The sequence below is a fragment of the Phyllobates terribilis genome, unplaced genomic scaffold (genome assembly GCF_046119375.1).
Source record: "Phyllobates terribilis strain yellow unplaced genomic scaffold, ASM4611937v1 Scaffold_2__4_contigs__length_985480577, whole genome shotgun sequence".
In the NCBI taxonomy this organism is placed as follows: domain Eukaryota; kingdom Metazoa; phylum Chordata; class Amphibia; order Anura; family Dendrobatidae; genus Phyllobates; species Phyllobates terribilis.
In genome coordinates, this window is record NW_027362762.1 from 435,987,541 (window position 1) to 436,003,045 (window position 15,505).

At 42.7% G+C, this 15,505-nt stretch overlaps 1 protein-coding gene across 1 annotated transcript in view; it reads left to right on the forward strand.

The window, feature by feature from the left end:
- PRR11 (proline rich 11) overlaps positions 1-14,567 on the forward strand; it is a 28,521-nt gene extending 13,954 nt beyond the window's left edge. The window contains exons 3-10 of the mRNA XM_073670551.1: positions 2,527-2,677; positions 2,872-2,994; positions 4,259-4,507; positions 6,039-6,137; positions 6,412-6,512; positions 6,598-6,657; positions 7,577-7,673; positions 11,959-14,567. Coding sequence (XP_073526652.1) covers positions 2,527-2,677; positions 2,872-2,994; positions 4,259-4,507; positions 6,039-6,137; positions 6,412-6,512; positions 6,598-6,657; positions 7,577-7,673; positions 11,959-12,033 — 955 coding nt within the window. The 3' untranslated portion in view covers positions 12,034-14,567. The remainder of the gene's footprint in view (positions 1-2,526; positions 2,678-2,871; positions 2,995-4,258; positions 4,508-6,038; positions 6,138-6,411; positions 6,513-6,597; positions 6,658-7,576; positions 7,674-11,958) is intronic.
- The last annotated feature ends 938 nt before the right edge of the window (positions 14,568-15,505 follow it).

Below are 15,505 nucleotides of genomic sequence, written 5' to 3' on the forward strand. Positions count from 1 at the left end.
ACCGATCTCACCAGGAAAGGTGCGAATACGGCCCAGTGGACTACTGAGGCCATTGAAGCGTTTGAGTATCTCAAAGAGAGGTTCAGTTCTGCCCCTATCCTTATGCAGCATGATGAGACCAAGCCTTTTTTGGTCGAGGTCGATGCTTCATCGGTGGGGGTGGGAGCAGTTTTGTCTCAGAAGAACAAGGATGGAGTACATCCTTGTGCCTTCTTTTCGAAAAAATTCTCAGAAACCGAACTGAATTATGATGTTGGATATCGGGAGTTGCTGGCTATTAAACTCACGTTTGAACATTGGCATCATTTTTTGGAAGGCGCTAGATTTCCTATTCAGGTTTTCACAGATCATAAGAATTTGATCTACCTGGATGCTGCCAAGTGCTTGAATGCCCTTTTTTTTTTTTTCTGTTTCAATTTTCTGTTACCTATATCCTTGGTACTAAGAATGTTAAAGCCGATGCTTTATCTCGCAGCTTCTCTCCTACGGTCGGTGCCGAGGAGGAGGAGAGCATTTTACAGAAAGGAGTTGTGGTGGCGGCATTGGACTCCGTTTTGGAGAACGGGATTCTGAAAGCTCAAGATGATTCTCCATCTAACAATCCCCATGGGAGGTTGTTCGTGCCTAGAGCCTTTAGGAGAGATTTGTTTGTGGAGTGTCATGTGTCTCGGTTGGCAGGTCATCCAGGAATTTCTTAGACTAAGACTTATCAGTTGCAGTTTTTGGTGGCCTGGATGGCAGAAGGAAGTCATCAAGTGGGTGCGTCAATGTACTGTGTGTGCTAGGTCAAAGGCTTCAAATACTCCTGCTGCGGGGTTGCTTTGCCCTCTGGAGGTTCCTAGTGCGCCTTGGACGCATCTCACAATGGTTTTTATTACTGATCTTCTGGTGTCCGAGGGTTTTACTGTCATCTGGGTGGTTGTGGACCGTTTTAGTAAGATGTCATTTGGTTACATTCATTAAGTTGCCCTGCGCCAAGACACTCGCGAAGGAGATTGTCAAGCTCCATGGCGTTCCCAAGGATATTGTTTCTGATAGAGGACCTCAGTTTGTGGCTCGCTTTTTGTAACAGGTTGGGAGTCCATTTGTCATTTTCGTCTGGGTATCATCCTGAGTCTAATGGACAGACTGAAAGAAAGAACCAGGACGTTGAACAGTTTTGCGTTGTTTTGTGGCGGACAATCAAGAGGTGTGGTCTGAGTTTCTGCCTCTCGCAGAATTTGCTCTTAACAACCATACAACCTCCTCTGCTGGGTGTTCCCCTTTTTTTTGTTGTACTGGGAGACATCCGTCATTTGGTTTGTTCTCCAAATTGGGGTCGGCAGTGCCGGAGGAGGAGAATTTTTCTGGTGATTTGGAGAGAGTTTAGACTAATGTTAGCCTGCTGAAGGTTGCAACGTACAAGAAGTCCAAGAAGTGTTTTGACAGGAAGCGTAAGGAGGTTTTGTTTACTGTGGGTGACATGGTTTGGTTGTCCTCAAAGAACCTGCGGTTGAGGATTTCCTCTAAATGGACCCACAAACTTAGGACTCAGTTTTTTAAAGTGCTTCAGGTTGTTAACCCGTCTGCTGTTAGGTTGGATGTCCCTACTTCCTGGAAGATTAATCCTGTGTTTCTTGTTTCCTTGTTGAAAAAGGCTGATGTATCTGATAGGGATTCCACTGTCTCAGTTCCTCCTGTGGTGGAAGACGGCGAATATGAAATTTCTCGTATCTTGAATTCTAGATGGCATAGAGGTAGATTACAGTATCTTGTCTCCTGGAAGGGTTTCGGTCCCGAAGACAACTCTGGGTAAGGACGGATGATGTCTCTGCTCCTAGGCTTGTTAAAGCTTTCCACAAGAGGTTTCCCGGATAGGCCTGGGCCTGGAGGATCCTCATAAGAGGGGGTACTGTTAGAACCCTCCTGTTTGCTTTTTCCATCTTGTGTTTTGCGGTCACGTGACCATCTGCCTTTATATTCCAGCTCCGCCCTTTTGGCTGTGCTGGACTTCAGTGTTTGACTGTTTCTCTAGCCAGGTGCTTCTGTGCCTTTCTCTGTCAGTTCGTTTGGTCCTTCTGGGACCTCTAGTACTTTTTTAGTCTGTTTGTCTTTTTGTGTTCTGCAACAACTTCTCTGTTTAGGAGGTGTCCCGTTTTTGTCCCAATCCTAAGTCCTTTTAGGGACCTCTCCCCTTATGCTATAGGTCTTCGTTCAGACTAGCTGAGGGCTAAGGCGGGTCTGTTCGCTAGGAACAGGCAGCCCGCTACATCGTAGGGATTCAGCTTAGTTTTACTGTAGGGACAGTTTTCCCTTATCTTTCCTTAGTTCATGTTGCAGATCATAACAGAGAATACCCCATTAATACAATTGTCCTGTGCACATAACATGATATTTTATTGGCACCAATATCTTGTTTACACGTGGTGGTGTGCTTCGGATAACGATGAAATGTTTTGCTCATTCGTTGGGTGATTGAGGACTCGTGGTCTGTATGAGCCATTACTGTATAAATGAAAACTTGCCATATTTGCTTCATATTTGCAGGGTAACAGAACAGACCGAGGCAGAGCCGCTATGGTATCTTACCTGGGTCCATTCTCTATGGCTTGGGTTACCCAGTACAAGAAGTATAGTGAGCTCCATAGTGAAAGCCTTCATATCCTTATGTCTGTGGAGCCAGAACTGTGTAAAGAAGGTACGTGAATTTCAGTATAATTTGGAGGAAATTTATGAAGCCATTGAGCGGTCTGGTGTAGTTTTAAAGCTGCATTATCATGTATTTAAATCATATTTTGAATACATTAGATTCTAGAATTTTTATTTACAACTAAAGAAATGTATTATTGATATCAAAAGTCCATTCACCACTTTGTAATCCTTTCCTTTCAGCCACGCATTTTTGTAAAAAATATCATTGCTCCACCACTCATCTACCATCTTGAACAACGGACTTTGAAACGGCGCTTACATAAACTTGAAGTTGAGTTTCTAAAGCTGCAGCTAACACTTCAGGTAACCACTTAAGTCATCAGTTTTTTAGCAGGAATCTAGCCTAGGACTTAGAGGTGTTCCTATTCCAATGCAGGGGCATGGCAGTAGCTTAGGTATCAATGGTTACGACCACTAACAACTAACTATCACTGTATGACTGGTCATAACCATGGCTACCTAAGCTACTGCAATGCCCTGCACATGGGGTAAGCGACATAGCGAATCAGAAGAACTATACTACATTTCTAATTGTAGATATTTGCTAATGTTGTTATTTTTATTACACCTCCTACATATTGGGATAGGATTTTGGAAATGGGAATACCCCTTTAAAGGAATACTCCAGTGACTTTTGTTTTTTTAAATTTGTGCCTTTGTTTGACATGTTTGTAAGAGCCATGAAGGTAATGGCGCACTCAGCAGTCGTCTCCTTCTCCCAGTTTCAGCAGCGCTCTGGTCTGTTGCTGCACCCCATGACCACATCTGTAACCTGCCCGATCACTTTGGTGAGCAGTGCTTATTCTCCTAATCTACGTCTTTGTGACTCAGAATGAGACTCTGTAAATTCAAAAAGTGACTTTCGGTTCATGACTAATGCCGTCACGTGTTGCTACAAAGGACCAGAGCGCTGCAGAAGATGGCGGCCGGTGAGTATGCTGCTACCTTCATGACATTTACCTACATGATACCTAACAAAGGGAAAAAAAATCACTCCTGCTTTAGCAGGAATCCGTCACCAAGTTTTTTCTACTCTATCTGAGAGCAGTAAGATGTAGGGGTAGAGATTTTAATTCCAGCAATGTGTCACTTACTTGGCTGCTTTTGGTAATTTTGTTAAACCACTCTCATATCTGCTGCAGATCTACCAGTTCTCTGACAGCTTTCTGTGTACTCCTGCTGCTCTCTGCCTATGCACAATCAGTGGAGTGGAATAGGTTCCTCAGCTTATGAATATCAGGTTTTCTAGTCCTCTAGTGATGATCTCCTGCTGACAAAACAATGATTTTATCAAAACTACAGCAAGTAACCCAGTGAGTAATACAACTCTGGAATCCTGACCCTTCTCCCTACAGATGATGACAGGGGAGAGAAGTATCCCACATGTCGGATCTGTCAGAGATGCCAACCCCAGGGTCTGACAGCAGCTCTCTCCCCTATAGAACACCCAACGCTCACCTAAGCCACGTGGTCCTGTTTATGAGCGACTTGTCGGCTGAGTGATCATACATCTCCCAGCTATCTGTGTATTGGGGCTTTGCTAACAATTGTGTTTATTTTCTCTCAGACTAAAGACACCAATTCAAGTTTATCAGGAAGTGTCTGCTGCTGTAGTTGTCAGCAAGTCAAAACCCTGCCTTCTACAAAAGAATATAAGGTGGAAACAGCAGAAGCCGGTCTCCTGCCATCTGTACCACTACTCCCTCCACCACCACCCCCTCCTCCACCTCCTCCCCCACCAGTTCCACCACCCAGTTTTCCACTTGTAAGACCTCTTCCACTTTTGAAGAAAATGGCAAGCATTCGACCCCCAAAGGTAGGATATAATTTTATAATAAATTTAAGAATGAAGCTCAAAAGGGGTTGTCCACTACTAGGACAACACCTTCTGGATTTGAATGTTTGCCCCCGTGAAAATAAAAATACTTATATTCCCCTCCGGTGTCGGCGCTGTTCCAGCGGTGTCAGCACTCTTATTCCCGGGGCTCACGTGGTTGTTACGTCATAGGAGTCCTGCGCCCAGTCAGCGCTGTTGTCACTGTCCCCACCTTAGGTCATATACGTACTCAAGAGGAAGTGAGAGCTACGGCTTGCCGCTCACTTCTTCTTGATTAGTAAAACGTCCAAAGGTGGGGACAGTGACGGCAGTGCTGACTGGGTGCAGGGCTTGTATGACGTAACAACCACATGTGAGCCCCAGGAACACAAGTGCTGGAACAGCGCCGACACCGGAGGGGAATATAAGGCTAAGTGCTCACGATGCAGAAATGCTGCATATTTTTTCCGCTTCTCCCTGGCAGGAAAAACGCATGCGGATTTTACATGCGTTTTTCCCGCGAGGTAGAAGCGTTTGTCAAGCGTTCTTCACTTGCATTTCTGCATGCGGGTTATCAAGCGCTTTTCCAAGCAATTTTAGCATCACTTGGAAAAGTGTTTGACAACTTGGTCACACTATATAAATCCATGCAACCGGCATGGATTTATATAGTGTGACCAAGTTAATAGTTGAAAAAAAAGAATAAATATGGTAAAAAGTAAACATTACACTCACCTTCCGATGGCCCCCGGTCTTTTTTCTCCGGTGCGCCTGGTCTCTAGTACGGCTCACGGTGGTCTAAAAGGACCTTCCATGACGTCATTTAGTCATGTGACAGGTCACGCGACCACCGACTAAATGACGTCATGGAAGGTCCTTTTAGACCATCTTGAGCCGTACAAGAGACCGGACGCATCGTACAGGAGACCTGGGGCCATCGGAAGGTAAGTATAATGTTTATTTATTTTTTTTAAATTCTTTTTTTTTTTTTACAGGTACTATGGTACCCGGGTCTGGAGGAGAGTCTCCTCTTCTCCAAACCCGGGTACCATCCGCACATTGAATCGCTTAATATCCGCATGTGCACATGTAGTCATGCGAATAGTAAGCGATTCAATGCGAGTCAATGGCAGCAATTATGCTGCTTGTCCGCAAAATGAATGGACATGCTGCGTATTTTTCCGCGATGATAATCCGCAGCGGAAATTTTTGCAGAATGTGCACAGCACATGCGGATTATCATTGGGGACCATAGGGCACGTATTACCAAGCTGTTTTTTAAGCGTTATCGCTGCGGAAATTCCGCTGCAAAAACGCTTGAAAAACGCATAGTGGGCACTCAGCCTAAGTCTTTTTATTTTCACGGGGGCAAGCATTCAGATCCAGAAGGGGTTGTCTTAGTAGTGGACAACCCCTTTAATAGTATGCAAAAATAAAACTGAATTTTAAATACTAATTTTTTTTGACTCCCAAGAGAAGTGAGTGGTTTGGTTCTGCAATCTAAAGAGAAAACTTGACTCATATTTTACAGGCACCACCAGTGAAACTAGAAGGACCCATTCAAATTACCCTTAAAGATCTTCTGAATGTCAAATTAAGAAAGACCAATGACAACATAGACAGACAAACGGTAAAATCATTAGAAAGTTACTTACATGTGTTATCAGCTCCACATGAACAAAGGAATGAGTATACCCAATTCTTGCTTTCCACTGACATCTGCTACCTGTGGAGAGTCGGGAGACTCCTCCCTCCCCATTAGATATTTGTCTGAGCCCACCAAAATTGATGCGTTTGGTCAATGTTTATCTCCTGCATATGGCCACCTCTATTGATGTTTTCTAAGACTAGCCCTAATAATCCGTTATACCTTTTTATTTTTGATACTACTATTATATTTTCAGAAGGCGTTAGTCAGACGTCAGAGCTTTCCACTGATCACCATGTCAGAACTGCAGGGTGTTAAACTAAACATGCCGCCAAAGCGTCTCTCAAATATTTTCAAGTAAGTTGCTGATTTGAAAGATGTTCAAAACTAAATTATTTGCATTTATTGCTGAAAAATTTTATCGTGCTTTATTTTTATACAGAGAAAAGCTTAAAAGCCCACTGGACGTTAGGCAACGTCTGAGAAAGGTCAATATGGAAAGGTAAACCTGCATTTTTACCCAGAATAGCAATAAATGCAGATTGTGAGAAGCATTCTAAGGCCATGTTCACACATGCAGTATTTGAGTTTTTTACCTCAGTATTTGTAAGCTAAAATCAGGAGTGAAACAGTCAGAGGAAAAGTATAATAGAAAGATGTCACCGCTTCTGTATTTGTCAGCCAAAACCAGGAGTGGGAGATAAATACTGATGTAAAATACTGAACGTGTGAACGTGGCCTTAAAGGTAGTCTGTCACTCCAAAACTCAATTTAAACTAAGCAGATGGGGGGCCTAGACTTATAAAAAAAAAAAATCATGCCTGCAGTATAATTTTCATTACCTTTATACTACAGAAACTGTTTTTTAGTTTTTTTAGGTTGTTATCCAACATGCTTTCAGTTGACAAGTGCTATGATGTGCCACTGATTAATAGAAAGCAAATCACAGGGCTTGTCAGCTGAAGGTATGGCACTCCAAAGCATCAGCAGGATACAGACAGAGAAGTCTGATCTGAGCATGCGTGCTCACACTGCTGTCACTTAGAGGTAACCCTGCCCCCACCAATGACATGCGCTACTCAGTTCATCCTTTATTCAAGTCCATTTTTATGAAAGGGCATGTTGGTGTCAAAGGTGACTAATTTATTAAGAGGTGCGCGCCTCTTAATGAATCATTCGCATCTTAGAAGTGCCATGTGCCTCACCACTCATCTTACTCAAGTCAGGAACTGGAGTAAGATTTGTGGCATAAGGTATACCAAAAGCTCGTCATGCATTAAATGAGTTGTGGTGTAACGTCCTCGTTCCACCCCTGTTCCATCCATTTGGCACAAAAAAAACACCAAAAATGGAGAATAAAACTATTACACAGAATGTAAGCACTCTGTAGTTCACAAATATTGCTCAATATTTTTCTTCAGGAGTCCAGGAGGCACCCCACTATATGACAGAGAAAACAAAGAGAATGGGACTGGACTCACCCCTTTAATGACAAAGGCTTTAAGGCGAAAATTTCAGGCAAGTTTGTAGCTACAGATGTAGCAGAGCTGAATTTGTTTATCAATGATAAAAAAAAATAAAAAATGATAGCATAATGCACGGAAAGATCCTGACTCCAGCGATATGTCACTTACTGAGCTGCATGATATCATTTTGATAAAATCATTGTTTTCTCTGCTACAGATCTAGCAGTTCTCTGAATGCTGAGCTCTGTATAACCCTGCCCACTCCACTGATTGGCATCTTTCTGTCCTTTTATAGCGTACGTAGAAGGCAGACAATCAAGTGCCGTCAATCCCTGTGATGGTGCACAGAAATTTGCCGATCGCACCAGATACTAACAGTCTTTTTCACTCCTTTGCCTGTCGTCTGAGTAAAAAGGACATAAACGATGCAGATTGCAGCAGACACCGACTGTCTTCCTCATCAGGAGCTATCTTTGCATTCATAGTCACGGCACAGGGAATGACGACACTTGGACTAGATTGTGGGCAAGGGTGGCAGATCACTGAAAGAAAAGTGTCCTGTCAATCACTGGCATTAAGACTATGTGCCCACGATGCAGAAATGCTGCATATTTTTTCCGCTTCTCCCTAGCAGGAAAAACGCATGCGGATTTTACATGCGTTTTTCCCGCCAGGTAGAAGCGTTTGTCTCGCGTTTTTGCATGCATTTCTGCATGCGGGTCATCAAGCGCTTTTCCAAGCGATTTTAGCATCACTTGGAAAAGTGCTTGACAACTTGTTCACACTATATAAATCCATGCAACCGGAATGGATTTATATAGTGTGACCAAGTAATAGTTTAAAAAAAAGAATGAGAATGGTAAAAAATAAAGATTATACTTACCTTCTGATGGCCCCCGGTCTCCTTCTCTGCTCCGTTCGGTCTCCCCGGTGTCTCGCGGTGGTGTGAAGGACCTGCGATGACGTCAGAGTCATGTGACATGTCACGCGACCGCCGACGTCAGCGGTCGCGTGACCTGTCACATGATTCAATGACGTCAGGTCCTCACACCACCGCGAGCCGTCCAACACACCGGACGCATCGCTATGGATACCGGGGAACGTCGGAAGGTAAGTATAATCTTTATTTTTTATTTTAAATTTAAATTCTTTTTTTTTACAGGCACTATGGTACCCGGGCCCGGAAGAGAGTCTCCTCTTCTCCAAACCTGGGTACCATCCGCACATTGAACCGTGTGATATAAGCAGATGCTGTGATGCGGATGTCACGCGGTCCAATGCAAGTCAATGGCGGCGATTACACTGCGTGTCTGCAAAATTAATGGACATGCTGCGGATTGTTCCGCAATGATAATCCGCAGCAGAAATTTCCGCAGCATGTGCACAGCACGTGCGGATTATCATTGGGGACCATGGGGCACATATTACCAAGCGTTTTTTTAAGCGTTTTCACTGCGGAAATTCCGCAGCAAAAACAATGGAAAAACGCATAGTGGGCACGCAGCCTAAAGGAAACCTGTCATGTCCTATCTACTATCTACACTGCCCCCATTGCTTTGTTAGTGATGCAATGTTCAGCACTAACAAGCTTTTTCATTAAAATTAATGGTAGTATAATGAGGATATAACATTTTCTATACTTATATCCTACCTGCTTGTTCAGTCATAGGGGTGTGATTCTCGCATCAGGGCTGGCGCCGCCCACGTATTTGAACTTTGCTCCCGGCGAGCGCTGAAGTTGTAGGGCGCTTGCGCAGTATCACGGCCAGGCAGTAAAGCTTCCAGCACTGGGAGCCACGCATGCGCTACGCCGAGCTGCTCCCGGCGCATGCGCAGTGAAGTTGTTGTTGTTTTTTTTTTTGTTTGTTTGTTTGGTTTTTTTTTTACAGATTCCCTTTAAATAAAAAATTGGGATGGCCTTACAAAATGTTCTTAAGAGTATGGCATGTTATAAAATGAACACCCACACACCCTATGAACAGCTGTGGTCTTGCCGATTCTGTTGTCATCCTGTTGCATCTATCACCTGACCGCTTTAGTGGTGATGTTTGCAGCAGTGACTGGGTGAGGTTAGGATATATATAATATAATATAATACACTGCTCAAAAAAATAAAGGAAACACTTAAACAACAGAATATAACTCCAAGTAAATCAAACTTCTGTGAAATCAAACTGTCCACTTAGGAAGCAACACTGATTGACAATCAATTTCACATGCTGTTGTGCAAATGGAATAGACAATAGATGGAAATTATTGGCAATTATCAAGACACACTCAATAAAGGAGTGGTTCAGCAGGTGGGGACCACATACCACATCTCAGTACCAATGCTTTCTGGCTGATGTTTTGGTCACTTTTGAATGTTGGTTGTGCTTTCACACTCGTGGTAGCATGAGATGGACTCTACAACCCACAGAAGTTGCTCAGGTAGTGCAGCTCACCCAGGATGGCACATGTCTGTCAGCGTAGTGTCCAGAGGCTGGAGGCGCTACCTGGAGACAGGCTAGTACACCAGGAGACATGGAGGGGGGCCGTAGGAGGGCAACAACCCAGCAGCAGGACTGCTACCTCCGCCTTTGTGTAAGGAGGAAAAGGAGGAGCACTGCCAGAGCCCTGCAAAATGACCTCCAGCAGGCCACAAATGTGCATGTGTCTGCACAAACGGTTAGAAACCGACTCCATGAGGGTGGTATGAGGACCCGACGTCCACAGATGGGGGTTGTACTCACAGCCCAACACCGTGCAGGACACTTGCCATTTGCCACAGCGCACCAGGATTGGCAAAGTCACCACTGGCGCCCTGTGCTCTTCACAGATGAAAGCAGGTTCACACTGAGCATATGTGACAGACGTGACAGAGTCTGGAGACGCCGTGGAGAGCGATCTGCTGCCTGCAACATCCTTCAGCATGACCTGTTTGGCAGTGGGTCAGTAATGGTGTGGGGTGGCATTTGTTTGGAGGGCCGCACAGCCCTCCATGTGCTCGCCAGAGGTAGCCTGACTGCCATTAGGTACCGAGATGAGATCCTCAGACCCCTTGAGAGTAGTTGGCCCTGGGTTCCTCCTAATGCAGGACAATGCCAGACCTCATGTGGCTGGAGTGTGTCAGCAGTTCCTGCAAGATGAAGGCATTGAAGCTATGGACTGGCCCGCCCGTTCCCCAGACCTGAATCCGATTGAGCACATCTGGGACATCATGTCCCGCTCCATCCACCAACGTCACGTTGCACCACAGACTGTGGGTTGGCGGATGCTTTAGTCCTGGTCTGGGAGGAGATCCCACAGGAGACCATCCGCAACCTCATCAGTAGCATGCCCAGGCATTGTAGGGAGGTCATACAGGCACGTGGAGGCCACACACAATACTGAGCCTCATTTTGACCTGTTCTAAGGACATTACTTCAAAGTTGGATCAGCCTGTAGTGTGTTTTTCCACTTTAATTTTGGGGGTGACTCCAAATCCAGGCCTCCATTGGTTAATAAATTTGATTTCCATTGATGATTTTTGTGTGATTTATTGTCAGCACATTCAACTTTGTACAGAACAAAGTATTCAATGAGAATATTTAATTCCTTCAGACATAGGATGTGTTATATGAGTGTTCCCTTTATTTTTTTGAGCAGTGTGTGTATATATACAATTTGATACTTCTTTGGTAGAATAGTGTCAATACTAATATTTATTTTGTTGTGTTGGAATTATAGTACAGATGTAGTTAACGACAATCTTTTATCAACATCAAAGGGGTCTGATAGGTGCAGGTTATCAGGTATTCAGAATAACTGGACTTTATAAAAAATGCCTTTTTAAGGAAGTCCATCACCCTCATTTACATGTCATACTAACCAAATGGCCTTCCAGGAGATGGAGCAAAAATAAAAATGATTTTCTTGTTTTTAAATCTGTTCCTCCATTACCCCCCAAAATAACTTTATTGTAATATGCAAATGAAGGTTCTCATGGCACCCTTTGTGCGACTATCTGCCTTGGTGCATTGGACCACACACTTATTTCAGTATTTACTGATTTACTTTAGCATCACGGCTGATGTATGGCCAGAGAAAGAGGCTGTCTTAGCTATTGTAATAAACCACGTAGCCAGCCCCCTTCATACATATCACTGATCATATGCTGATACACCAAACTCTCTCATGTGTTGAACCGAATGCAGAAATGGAGCAGCGCTGACAGCGAGACATCAGTGGAGGTTTGATAATCGGTTGTATACATTTTGCTTTATATGAACCACACTTCTCTTTTCTCTTGCTGGATAGCACGGTCTTATATGCCTTTTAAATTTGAAATTAAACACCTTTTTTTTCCCCCCATACAGCTTGCTCATCCAAAAAGTCCATCGCCAATGCGGAGGTCCCTAATAACCCAAGGCCTTGATCATCTAAGCCAGTAGTGCACAGAAATGGAGTCCGCAATAACTATGCCACTGTGTACACTCCTAGATTCAGTCAAAGTAAAGTGCACTAAATGTGTTTTCCAACTTCTTACATATTCTTAAACTGGAAACTTGATTGGGGGAAACCACTGAGTGGAATATATCTGAATATATTTTAAAATGTTGACACTTTTTTTTTTTTTTTTTTAAATATTGAGGAAACCACTAAATTTTCATCACACTTGATTTACTCTGTTCCATTTGTGCAGGTAAATTTTCTTTTTTTTAATCGATCACTTGTATTTACATATGAAAAAAAAATAATTGTAATAGAGCTGGCTCTCTGTTAAATGATGTTGCATCACAAATTTTACATTTATGGTGGCCAAAGCTATAAAGCATTCCGGTTACTGAACGATTACTCTCGGGCTGCGTTCAGATCACCCAATTTGGAACGTTAATGTATGCCCTGGAGTTTCTCCAGTCGTATATATGTTAAGATAAGTGCACAAACAGTGTAACTCTGGCTTTTTCTTTGTGTATATTTTATATAGCATTCACTTTCATAATCCGTATTCTGGTGTTGAGACGCTGTACCCTGAAATGCTGATACCAAATACAGCTGGGGACGTTTTCTTTCTATATACCTTTTCTATGTTTTTATGTTCATTTTAACTGTACTGAATTCCATATATTCTCTGTTGTTTGACAAAATGAATGTAAGCAGCTAATGCCACAACAGTATTCCATTAGAATCCGTCAGCAATTTGTAGCCCCGTGATCCAGGCATGTCCTACCCTTCCTCTGGGGTTACACTTTATCCTTTAGCAATGGGCACTTTATATCTGGCTACCCCATCATGTGGCCAATTATTTACATTTCAATCCAAAATCTTTGAACATTTAAAGGGAATCTGTGGACATGTTTTTGTTATGTAATCTGAGGACAGTATGAGGTAGGGGTCAGAACACTGAATTCAACGATGTGTCACTTATCAGGCTGTGTGCTGTGGTTTACTTATAATGAAGGTTTTATCACTGAGACATTATCATTGCTGTGACTAGTTGCCTCACGCCAAGTTGTTTAAATCCGCCCCCTCCTCTGATAAGCAGCTCACTGTCAATAGACAATGTACATAGAGAGCTGTGGTGTGGGCGGAGTTATACACAGCCTTTGCTGCATTCTAAGAACTCTGATTGTATCACAACTGCTGCACCCAGTGATCTAAGTGATACATCATTGGAATCAGGGTCTCTTTTCCTACCTTATGCAGCTTTCAGATGAGGTAGCAAAAACTGAGTGACTTTAAGCCATGTTCCAACCTGTCCACGATCACCTACCAACATGCAGAAACCAAGTTGATTCATAGAACAATCCTGCCAAAATCCTGAAATCTTCATTACAGATTACGCCTTGTTCGTATTATATGTTGAAAGTTTTCTGTTGTATACCAACATTGATGTATGCCGCTGTACAGGCATGTAACTGCAAATGTCAGACATTAGCCATTTTTTTTTTTTTTTTTATAAAGTATAGCTGCTCAGGATATACTTTGTTCATGGCTGTCCACTACGTAAGAAAGTGCCGTTTGTGGTTTCCTCTACTAGAACAAGGACAACCAGAAGAAATGGACACCTCCCCCCAATGTAGCTATGTAGGTTTAATCTGTAAAGTCACCCCTACTTTCAGCAGAACTTTGCACTAAACTGGTGGGAACGAGGTGGTGAAATAAGAGCAGGGTTGCTATTTATTTTTTTAATTCCCATTACACAAGGATATGATCACAATACACAAGTATTATTCCATCGGTAATGGGAACTAATGTGTTAGTATTATTTACTACATGGTTGCGTTAAATGCACATTCATAATATAAAAAGCATTTCCCTCCACAATCAAAAATGACCTGTAAATTTGAGTAGGTTTATTTTTTTTTTAACTGTTCTATTCTGCTTCTGGCAACCAATAAAGCCTCCATTATAGCGTCCAGACTCCTGAATGGCATACATGCTGAGCTATGCAGGGGTCCCTGTCATCTGTCACTACATAACTGGCCTCATTTACTTTTCAGGAGTCTTGGAGTGCTGGGTGGATGCTCCATTGAGCTCGAATACCGATCATATTGATTGTCACCCAGGTTTCTCAGAAGTAGCAATAACTATATAACTCAACAGATTTTTTTTTTTTACTGTCTTGACAGATGGTGATTTTAAGAGGGGAAAAAAACAAGTACTGTAATATTTGGAAAGGTGCGGACTCATGTTAACCAGCTGAGTACCTTCCTTATTGCTATTTTTTTTTTTAACACATTGCCAGGATTTTTCGTCCTATATGTTTACATAAAAACCTTCCATGAGACTAATCTGTTCTGATACATTTCTAGGAATTGTTTTTGTATCAATGCACTCTGAAACTTGTAGTTCTACAGTGACTGTAACCACTTGTTGTCTGCCTCTCTTATAGAATTTTTACAGCTTATGTTAACGCTTTTCATTGGACTGTTCAAAGAAAAAAATATTATGGTCATAACTGCAGATACTGTATATTTGTTATATATGACACATTTTATATATTTAAATAAAGCATTAAAAAAAAGTGTTTTGTAGCATTTTACGTGAATGATCTCTATAAGCAGTGAAGTCTCTCGCCAGTCTTTATCTACAGCTTCAGTGCATATGTTTTGCCCAAGTTTTGCAGATTTTCCTACTCCTGGGTTGTATAAACTTTAATGCTTATTGGATGAACAGATCAGGTGATGTGTATTTCTGTAATGAAGGAGTCTATGACTTCAGGATACAACAACCTTTATCAAGGTCATTAGGCAGCTTGCTTTCCTCAGGCAAAATGGGACAAAAAAAAGAGATTTAACGGACTCCAAAAAAGTCAAAAATTGTTAAGTCTTAGAGGGAGGCAGCACTCTCAAAAATGCTAAGATATTGAAACAGCAAACGTTTTGTTACAAATAGCCAACAGGGTACCAAATACCGTGTTTAGAAAAAAAGATGCACGTTAACTGCCAAAGAATTGAGAAGAATCAAACGTGAAGTGACCAGGAACCCACTATCCTCCAGTGCTGTCATATTCCAGAACTGCAACCACCGTGGAGTGCCCAGAAGTGCAGGTGTTCAATGCACATGCGCAGAATAGTACTTTGCTCTGCCCTCAGCAGTCAGCAGGGCACAGAGAAGTGCGCCTGCGCAGGAACGCGGTGGAGGACACTGTGTGGATGATGTAGGATGCAACAGAAGAAAAAAGTGGACAGGCATAGATACCAGTATTTATAAAGGGGTGCTACGGAAACCCCACATAGGAGTAATGTATGATTAAAAAAAAAAAGACGCAGGGTAACCAAGAGTCCGTGCACACTCAAAATCAGGGCTGTGAAGTCGGTAAGCCACAGTTCCGACTCCGACTCCTGGATTTTATCAGACTCCGGCTCCGACTCCTTCATAAATGGCCAATTCGTAACAATAAATTTACTATTGTAAAAT